At 41.0% G+C, this 11,107-nt stretch overlaps 1 protein-coding gene across 1 annotated transcript; it reads right to left on the bottom strand.

The window, feature by feature from the left end:
• Window positions 1-5,061: 5,061 nt before the first annotated feature.
• LOC142489729 (protocadherin-8-like) lies at window positions 5,062-10,895 on the bottom strand. The gene is made up of 4 exons (XM_075591049.1): window positions 8,280-10,895; window positions 7,768-7,835; window positions 7,053-7,186; window positions 5,062-5,849 (listed from the first exon to the last, which is right to left on the bottom strand). Exons 1-4 carry the CDS (start codon window positions 10,683-10,685, stop codon window positions 5,467-5,469), a joined length of 2,991 nt encoding a protein of 996 aa, XP_075447164.1. The 5' UTR covers window positions 10,686-10,895; the 3' UTR covers window positions 5,062-5,466.
• Between the last annotated feature and the right edge of the window lie 212 nt (window positions 10,896-11,107).

The raw sequence follows: 11,107 nt of genomic DNA on the forward strand, positions 1-11,107 counted from the left end.
TTGATGTATATGTCTGTGATGGTAGGATAGCCAGTGTTCATAATAAAGGTGAAGCCTAACTTGTTACCCCTGAAAACCGTGGACCCCTAGTAGCTTAGAAGCACCATAAGGCAGGGACACTGTGTATGTGATATAAATACTGTATTTCCTGTTATGTAATTGTAACCCATATTCCCCCCCACCCACACAGACACAGAGGCTATATCTAGGGTGTGTGAGGGCTGGCTTCATGTGCTTCAGTGGTGCGTACCTGCCGGTAACAGGAGGGCCTGAGCTTCCTGCGATGATGTTGGGGACACAGGACCAGGCTTCTGGGGTAGTTGCCTCATTCTTTAGTGGTGGTGCAGTGCCTCCATCCTCTATACCTTCCCAGGGATATGGGGTAGGACCCGTATAGAAGAAATAACCCTGGTCCAAGGGTGGATGCTCCAGAATCACACACAGTCTCTTTGGTAAAATCAGCAATGTCTCTTTATTGTTTCTAGCTCGCACACAGCAGCCTTGGCAGCACACAGCAGCAGCAGCACACAAGGCACTCCAAAGGTGTACAGGCCTTCTCCTCTCCTTTCCTCCATGATGCACTCGGACAGGATGGTCTGTGAGGGGCCTCAATACCCCAATGCCCACCTCAGAGGGTATCCTCTGGGTGGGGATAGATCTTCCCCATCACCCCCTCATCAGGGTGAGGGGCATTGGTCCACTGGAGCTCTGCTCACTCTCCAAACTAATAGGCCAGAGTTCTCTCTCTCCTGCTCCCAGGACAGAGCTCGACCTACTCCTCTCCTCAAACTCCCAGGACAGACTCGAACTCGACTTCGAACTAGACTCGAACTCGACTAACTGTCACTCACAGGAACTGGCTACTAAATAGAGTCAGCCCCACCTCTCATGATGTCAGCAGGACCTCCCCTCTGTCTCATGCCTGCAGCAGAGTCAGGGGCCTGCATCTATCACTCAAGGCAGGACGTGAAGGGGGAAAACCCATGATTACTACTGGCGCTTGCCCTTAACAGGACTTACCACAGTAGGAGAAAGATATATATAGCCCGTGCTTTTTACAGGGGGGCTACATAATAAACGTGGGATTTTGGGAGTGGGAGTTTCAAGGTGGATATTTGGGTAAAAATGTATTCTGAACCTGTGTAGGGGTTCTGGGGACAAGGTTACCGGTAGTCCCATAATTCTACACGACGAACAGGTAGTATATATATATATATATATATATATATATATATATATATATATATATAGCAACTGTAAATATTACTGTATGTTCATTTGCATGTCTTAGACAGGTCTGCAACCTTGTCTTTCCCCTTTATCGCCCAGCATACAGCGCTTCCACTGCAGCAAGGGATTCTGGGAAATGACATGTAATGGCTAAGCTGGTTTTGAGACTATAAGTGCTTTACTGTGGAGGGTTTTTGTCACTTTTTTTACCCACCATAACCTTAATAATTGTGGTTATTACCGAGTCTGTAGTCTCAAAACCAGCTTAGCCATTACAACCAACCTCACACTGATGATACCCATCAAGGTTGAAACATGTCTGTGAGTGGATTTAATGGCTTTGCATCTCATCCCAGCCTCTGTCTAAAAGCTGCGTATAAAACAGCATGCATTGGCTTGAGGATTTGCTTGTGTAATACGAGCTTGAGACAAAAGGTGGCACTGAGTGCTCATTTGCATGTCATTTCCCAGAATCCCTTGCTGCAGTGGAAGCGCTGTATGCTGGGCGATAATGGGGAAAGACAGGGTTGCAGGGTCTAAGACATGCCAATGAACATACAGTAATATTTACAGTAGCTTTATGCTTTATTGTGGAGGATTTTTGTCACTTTTTTTACCCACCATAACCTTGATAATATATATATATAAAAAATAATAATAAATATATATATATTTCTTTTATTATTATTTTTTTTAAGAAAGGCTGAATACTGTTTTAGTACCAATTTGGTTTATTTACAATCAATATATTGTACATAAAATATATTTACATTTATTAATCTAATCTCCAAATTATGTGCCATACATACAAAAAGCATCCGAACATGGTAAAGTAAACTATTCTAATAATTTCATTTGCAGAAAAATAGGAGAGGGGAAGAAATAGAGGTGTGGAGGGGGAGAAAGAGAGAGGGGTGGAGCGGGAGAAAGATAGAAGCGTGGTGGAGAGAAAGAAATGGGTGGGCGAAAGATTGAGGGGTAGGGGAGAAAGAAATAGGGGTGAAGGGGGGGAAGAAAGAAGGATTAGGGGGGAGACTGGGGGGAAAGGGGGGAGAGGGAGAGATGGAAGGAAGGGTGTCACACAGCTGAAGTATCGCCTAGGGTGCCAAATAACCTTGCACCAACCCTGTGCACATTTGAATCTCATGAAGGCATGTCACTGAAATTTACAAACAATTATTAGGGGCCTATTCTATTAGCTTTGGTAGTTAATTATCCACAGTTTTGGGTACTTCTCAAGCGAGTTTGCATGTGTAGCTATTCATAAAGCTCCAATAACGTGCCAAACTCGCTCGAGACCTGCTTCTTTCCCAATCGATTTTTCTCCCACTCAGACAAACTTAGCAGAGTTTAAAAAATGCTCCAATGCACATTTTTTTAGAAATGTAGCTATTCAGGTACCTCCAAGATTGACATCACTGATGCAACTCGTACATTCTGATCTCGCCACCTCAAAGGTTGCAAGTTGGGATCTGTGATGTGACTGGTGAAAAAAAATATTTTGCAGAGGGGGGTGTGGGGGGGGGGGGGCTGCAGTGTGTCTTCAGTGTGGGTTTTGTGGGTGTAGGAGTGGTGCAAGTGTGGTGTGTGTGTGTGTGTGTGTGTGTGTGTGTGTGTGTGTGTGTGTGTGTGTGTGTGTGTGTGTGTGTGTGTGTGTGTGTGTGTGTGTGTGTGTGTGTGTGTCTGCAGTGTGTGGGTGAAGGGGGAGCTGCTGGTGTGTGTTTTGTGGATGTAGAGGGGAGTCTGTTTTGTTGATGTCTGTGTTGCTGCAGTGAGTTTTGTGGGTGCATAGTGGGGGTGTAGAGGGTGGAGGAGGGTTGCAGAGTGTGTATTGGTGTCTCTGCAGTCTTCTGGGTTTACAGGGGGAGGCAGTGTGTGTTTGTGGGTGTAGGGGGGTGGGCTGCTGGTGTGTGTTTTGTGGTTGTAGAGGGGAGTCTGTTTTGTTGGTGTCTGTGTGTCTGCAGTGAGTTTTGTGGGTGCATAGTGGGGCTGCAGTGGATGTAGAGGGTGTAGGAGGGTTGCAGAGTGTGTTTTGGTGTCTCTGCAGTCTTGTGGGTTTACAGGGGGAGGCAGTGTGTGTTTGTGGGTGTAGAGGGGAGGCTGTGTGTGAGTTTTGTGAGTTTTGTGAGTGTAGAGGGTGGAGGAGGGCTGCAGTGTGTCTTGTGGGTGTAGAGGAGGGGAGGGTGCACAGTGTGTAGGGGGAACTGCAGTGTGTTTGTGTAAATAGAAGGGGTTACATTGTGTATTTGTGTTTATAGAGGGGGGGTTACAGTGTGTGTGTGCGTGTGCGCGTGTGCGCGTGTGCGTGTGCTTGTGTGTGTAGTAGGAGGCTGTGTGTATGTACAATTTCCATTTAATAAACTTGCAGTAAAAGCAAAAGAATGTAGACAATCATGTAAAAATCAATGACTACAAAAGTGTCTATTTTTTTATGAAAAATGAAAAATGTAAAAAAAAAAAAAGTCTAATAGTAATAATCCCCTCAGAACAGGGCATTATTGGGTCAACTCTTCCAGTCAGGGCATTATTGGCCAGTAATGCCATTCATAGGGGATTATTACTTTAAAAAAAAATATGTATATATAATTTTTTATATTGCTTTAAAGGATTCATATTTGGGGATGAATGGCCATTAGTCAAGTGGGTGGGGATGGGGTGATGAGGGGCAGGGGAATTGCCCTGTGGAGGGTGGGTAGGCCACCTGGTGGGTGGGTGAGGGGGATTTTGGTAGTAAACTGTTGATTAACTTAGTGGTTAGTAAAGCTAACCAGTTAGGGGGCCAAGATATTCAATTAAGGGGGCCAATAAGGAGGGGGGGGAGTTAGGTAGTATAGTTGAATGTTGATATTAATCCCTTTGTAGCCCTTTCTGGTCAGATAGTCCTGGAAACCTGACAAGTTGACAACTTGTGCTGCTAAGGGGTTAATATTTACTTTAATGTATCTAAAAGTAATGTATTATCACCTATTCCTTGCTGATTTAGCTTGCCTAGATATGCAATGGGAAATATATTGCCCATAATATATATAGGCAAGATAGGAGTAACACCAGCATGGAGCAGGTGATGAAAAAAGGGCTGTATTTCTTCATATTCAGGTGCATGGCACAATAATACAAAAAAATGCAGTATTATGATAATTTTTTAATGGATCCAGTATTTGCGATTGATCCAAAAAAAGTGTATGGTTAATAGCAGTTTGACATTAATATATTGCACTATAAAAATAATGCAATATTTGGGGCAATAATACCACATTTTTAAGTTAACAGAGATGGATGTATCAGGCCCATAGTAGGGAATCAGTATTACCAAGTGTCTCCTGAACTGCTACCTGGACTCCACATACAAACATAAGTTCACAGTAAAGGACAAATTACAGTACTTCAAATATTCCAGCACCTTTAGAATTACAAAAATGCATGCCATGTTATTTTATTTTGCTTCCTTTTTATCATGCTAAAATATTATTTAACAGGCCTGTCACATAATTTATTCTTTCTAATATTGCTCGAGCTCGGAATATTGGTGTTGAAGGACACATAAAATGTAGCGTGCAAGCAAAATGAATAATTCTAATGTGTCCTTGTCATTACTAATATACCTCAATGACTAGTCTATCAAGAGTATGAGAACATTATCACTGCTGTTGTGCTTGTCCTGGACCATTGTTTTGCAAGGTATTAGAAAAGTAATGTCATGGTTGACTAGTAATTCTAATTAACTCACTAATGGGTTATTGTTTTCATAGCAAAAAAAAACATTAAATAAATAAATCGTGACAGTTTTTGATTTTTACAAAATAAATATTTATTGAAAAATGTTAAGCACACTATACTGTACATAAAAACATTTCTATATACATCATCGGTTATAGATTTGGAACATATATACATACAAACTAGGATTTATACACAATTGACAATAGAAGGAGTGATAAGAGTGCAAAGGAGAAACACTTTTGTTTTTCCAAAATGAAAAGGTTTAGATTTGTAGATACAAATTGTAATACTTTGTACACAAATTGTAATTTTACACAGATTGTAATACTTTGTATAATTAAGAATCATCACATTTCCACCACTTGTTGACCCAGGTGACAACCGATTCAAAGCTGAGAGATGACTAACAATACAATATCTTAAAACCCTTCTTCTTTTTTAAATTGTTTTGTTTGTGTTGGATCAGGAATTTAATTTCAAAGAATTGTAGGTTACACTTACATTTTATACAAAAGGTTAAAAAGTTGTAGCTATCTCAGAGGGATGAGTTCCTAATGACATCTGTGGATAGTAGTTTAATTCTTGGTATTGTCTTGACAATCTGGGTGGAGATAATGTCCCAACTCTATTTACCAGAACCCTTTCATATTCTCCCTGCATCCTTTCAGTCTTTGGGATGCTGACTTGGTAATATGTGTCTGTAAGGTTATGATGTTGTATGTGAATATTGGGTATTCTGGGATGGTAAGTATTGTGGTAAGAGGGAGCTAAAGAATAAGATGTATATCCCTTTCCATACTGCATTGTAAAGTTTCCACTTATAGGGTTTTTTTGGCTTCTATGATTAAAGGAACTTTCTGCATTCCTGTGTGCCTTTGATTCATCAACAAATGAAGAACCTATAAAAATACAAATGTTATATTTATTAGATTGTTATCACAGCTATACCTTCTCAAACATGTAAATTAAGATAATGCAATAATTCACTCATAAAACATTCAGAGTTTCAGTTCTGTTCAATTACAATTCAGAAAACAGATATTGCCATCATTGATATACCCAGTCAACGTGAATTTCTCTTATGCAATTGAACACAGGATATATGTTCTACATACCAACTAAGTTTATTTTATGTGTATATTGCTCACAAGTGATATTTTTATATACTGTACTATACTGTATGGTAGCGGGTTTTAGTCACTTTTTTTACCCACAATACCTTGTATAATGAAACCTATTCCAGCTTCACATTGCAAAGCCAGTATAAACATCCTCACACTTAGATTGTAAGCTCTTTGGGGCAGGGACTCCTTTTCCTATTGTTTTATGTCTGAAGCTCTTATTACCATTGTGTTATAATATTATGTCACGTGTATTGTAAAGCACTATGTACCTGGATGGCGCTATATAAATAAAGACATACATACACTGATGAAACCCAAAAGGTTGAAACAGTTGTCTGAGTAGGTTTTACTAGCTTTGCACTTCCTTAACCTAGGCTGTGCTGAAAATGTGTGTAAATGTGGTAGGCATATGCTTATAGGGGTCCATGTTCAAATGGACATGAAGCAAAAGTTGACACTGTGTGAGAGCTCATTTGCATGTCATTTCCCAAAATCCCTAGCCACAGTGGCAGCATTGTATGGTAAAAGATATTTTGTATTTATTTTTAATTACCCAAAACTATTAAGAAAGTATGTCGATTGTAAACGCTTACGAGCAGGACTCTCATTACCTCTTTGTATCTGTTTATGCATGTTTTTCCTCACCTGCATGTAACTGTTTATGTTATATACACAACTCTATCCCCCATTGTACCATGTGTGGAATATGTTGGTGCTTCAAATAAACAATTCTAGTAATATTTTAAATTGTCATTTCTCTTTTGGTACCCAAGGAGTCCTGTAGGATATTCCCAAGCCCCAATGATGTTAAAATAATCAGATTTATTTGTCACAAACGTATTGTAAGCATTACCAGGTCATTCTATTAATTTTAACAAGTGTTTTAACATAAGTAGGAAAGAGATACAACAGTACATATGATCACTATTCACTAAGGTTAGGCATTTCCAAACTACATTAAAGCTAATTAACACTTACCAGGCTGTTTCTGTATGGCCTGGTCACCTCTCTTTTTCCGACCTTCACCACAGGCATCAGAGTCACTGTCGTTGAAGTCACTGTCTCCTTTGCCACTGTCCTTTGCACTAAACTGGTCTAGACGAGAATTTCCACTGCAATGAGAAAATGTGTGTTACATTAATGACTTTAACATATCATTTGTTTGCCACTATGACTTGTCGCAAAAGAAGACACATGACTACCAATGATTGACATTCTGCATAGTATTTTAGTGCAAACTAATTTGCTTAAGTTGAATTTAAACAACAGTTAAGTCATTGCTGTAGTCCATGTATGTTTGATCGGCCACATTTATGTTGTGTGGTACCGTTCAAATTCTGCAGACACAGTATATCACAGTATTTACCAAAGGGAGACACCTTCTACACAGTAGTGATTTTTTTTTGAGGCCCTGATTCAATATGCTGTGAAGCATTCTTCCTGTTTGAATGGAAGTGAGCTCTTCTTGAGCACTGGAGCATGACTTCACAGCATACTGAATATGAGCCTTGGTAATTATGGGTTATTAAGTACAGTACATTAAGGGTGAACAGTGGTTTCAGCTGTTTATATTGTTTTTGGTCCTTGTCCTAAAAAGCTGGAAGTGAATAGTTACTTAAACTTAGCCTAAAAAGAAGATATACTGGTTTGTGATAATTGGCTTGGTAAGAATGAGAACAGAAATAATTGTTACCTTATGCTTATTGAAGACTTTTCCTCATTCCAACTTGATGTGTGATATGATGGAACAGAAACTGAGCCCTGTAATAAACAAAATAATGTTAGCTGATGCTCAAGATCCAAACTGCATTCTAACTTAGCTTCACCTTTCAATTCAAAAGCATACAACTGATATACTAAAATAAATAGTTAGGGTTTAATATAATTTCAAAACATGAATGTACAAAATCATTAATAGTCTTAAAATAGTGACCTTTAACTGTTTAAAATGTTACTACAGCTAAGAAATTACATGTCTAGATTATCACTGATCATCATTAAAACTCGCAAAAAAGGATTTAAAAAAATGTGCTTTAGTGAAAAAGTAGGTTTGAAATTCTACTACCCTTCTGAACCCAGTAAAACGCTAAATCGTGGTTGGAATACCTTTCAATGGATCAATTAATATGTTAGCTTTTGAAACCAAAATCTTCCACCAATCTAGTTTTTAATGTGGGCAAAATAGAATAAAAAAGTGCTACTTACATTTGAGCTTGTGTGCAGGTCCCCCTTCTTTTTTTGCAAGGCCTCGGAGTTTCTGCACTCCTCTGAGACGGACGATTTACTGCAGTCGTCAGACTCTGTATTGATGGAAAGTTGGCAGGAGTCAGACTGAGATACAGAAGAGTTTGAGCTGGTCGATTTAGCAGGCGTTGTATTGTTCAGTAGCCGGTCTTCCCTGCATCTTCCCTGTCCTTCTGGTTCACGTTTGAATTGATCAGATTTTCTTTTGCAGGTAGATGCAACAAATATAATGGCAATAAGAAGCAAACCGCAGCCACCAGATAAAACCGCTATAAAGACAATGGACAGATCCAGTTGTTGCTGCTCTTCCGCAGACGTCTGCATTATCACTATCTCAACGGTAGAGGGAGTGGAGTTTGTGAGGATCATCTGAATTGAAGCGTTGCAAAACAAAGAAGGCCTACCACTGTCATACACTCCAATAACAATGCTCAAGTTCTCAACTTTTAAAGAGTTTACTCTTCTTCTTAACGACACTTCGCCAGTTGCTCTGTTCATAGCAAATAGTCTATGGGCGTCCCGCAATATTGTGTAGAACAATTGTGAGTTCAGTCCTTCATCTTCATCCACGGCTTTGACCTGGAAAACTAAATAATTTTGTGGAGCACTGGTTGGCAACATAATCTCCACCGATCCGTTGGACGGCAGAGGGGATGTTATCACTGGAGCGTTATCATTTTGATCGACTATTTTGATTCTGATCTGTGCACGGGTTGTGAGTTCTGGCACCCCATTGTCAATAGCCTCGATCTCTAGATCCAGTTGCTTAAGCTTTTCATAGTCGAAAGATCTAACGGCATATAACACCCCAGAATCTGTAGCAACAGCAACAAATCTAGACACTGCTTCTCCCATCACTTCTGTCTCGACCAGTCTGTAAATGACTTTACCATTGTGCCCAAGATCAGGGTCCCTGGCGATAACTGTGGTGATGTAAGCCCCTGGGGCATTATTTTCCAGGACAGACACTTCATACGCTGGTTTGGCAAAGACGGGGGTATTGTCATTTTCATCACTCACCCTGATTGTGTACTGATTGATGGTTTTGAATGAAGGGGAACCCAGATCTTCCGCCACCACTGTCAGGTTGTACTCTGCTATCTTTTCTCTGTCTAAAGCAGAGGTGGTGACTATCATGAAGCTGTCCTCGTAGGCTTGCTGCAGCTTGAAATGCTCGTGTCCATATAGAGTGCAGTGAACTTGTCCATTCGCCCCAGAGTCTCTGTCCGTGGTGCTGATCAGCGCTACGAAGCTTTCCTTAGCTGCAGCTTCTGTAATGTAGGCGACTCCCGCGCTGATGGAAGTGAGAGGAGTGATGGTGATAGCTGGGGCATTATCATTCACATCTATGATGTGCACGATGATTTTACAGGTAGAAGTTAATGGGTTGGGACCCAAGTCCTGAGCCTGCACATCAAACTCGTAGGTTTGTTTGGTCTCAAAGTCAACTTGACCTTCAAGAGTTAGGCGACCGGATTTTGGATCAATTTTAAAGAGCTGGCGTACCTCTTGTGACACCTGAGTGCTGAAGCCATAGACGATTTCTCCATTCACACCTTCATCGGTGTCAACTGCATTGAGGTCCAGTAAAAGGTATCCTACAGGAGCATCCTCCATGAGGTCCACAGTGACAGCGCTCTGCTCAAACACTGGGCTGTTATCATTGAAGTCCATGACTCGGACATTAACCACTGCACTGCCGGAGCGAGGTGGGCTTCCTCCGTCCATGGCCACAAGCTCCAAGGTGTAGGAGGATAGGTTTTCCCTGTCAAGCTCTTTCATTAGCACCAGGTCTGCGTATTTCACTCCGTCTGCCCTGGTCTGTACATCAATGCTGAAGTGACTGTTGACTGAGATCTGGAAGCTCTGGATAGAGTTGGACCCAACATCTTCATCCACAGCTATTTCTAAAGGGATCCTGGTGCCTACAGAGGCGCTTTCAGACACCTCCACCGGTATTTCAGCGCTGGGGAAGTGAGGGCTGTTGTCATTAATGTCTCTCACCTCCACTTCCACATGAATCAGCTTGAACTGCTCTTTGGAAAAGCTGACCACATCCAAGGCAAGAATGCAATGGAGAGACTGCTTGCAAATCTGCTCCCGATCTATTCTCTCCCCGATGCTTAGCTGCCCGTCACTCTCTCCGACATGAATAAAGGAGCTGTTGAATTGCTTCATAAGGCGGAAATTGCTGGCAGGTCTGTCAGTCGAGTTAAACATTGAGTGGTCAGACAAAACTGCAATCACTGTGCCGGGAACTTCTTCTTCATAGGTGTAGTAATGGACAACTTCACAAAACGATGGTAAGACAATCATAGCCAGCAGTAGCAGTACAGCCAGTATAACAACTCTTGAAAGATTCAACATCTTCAATCTTTCTTTGAGATTTATGTAGGAATTGAAGCTAAAGATAGCGCAAAGTTAATAGTCCTGATGTTATATCCTGCAGATGAGAAACATAACAGCAATGAAGTCTTGGAGCTGTACAATCGGTAGCTGGAATCTTTGAAAGTTGATTCTTTCTGTCCTGGGGGTAAAGTGTAGCTTTCTACTTTGTATCGTCTCTCCCCGGGTTATATCTGCAGGGATATGTAAATGAGCCTCCCCCTTCACCAATCCGTTCCTTCTCAAAGGCAAATGGTCACTGAGGGCAAACTAATGGGACTGTCATTAAAGTGATCTCAGTTGGAGTCTCCTAAAAACTTTAATTTTCTCTGACACCTCCTTAACAAATCACTGTTCGTTTATAAAGCACTTCAAGTACAAATGTCAAGCAAGGATACAAACCA

The sequence above is a fragment of the Ascaphus truei genome, chromosome 3, assembly GCF_040206685.1.
Source record: "Ascaphus truei isolate aAscTru1 chromosome 3, aAscTru1.hap1, whole genome shotgun sequence".
Classification (NCBI taxonomy): Eukaryota; Metazoa; Chordata; class Amphibia; order Anura; family Ascaphidae; genus Ascaphus; species Ascaphus truei.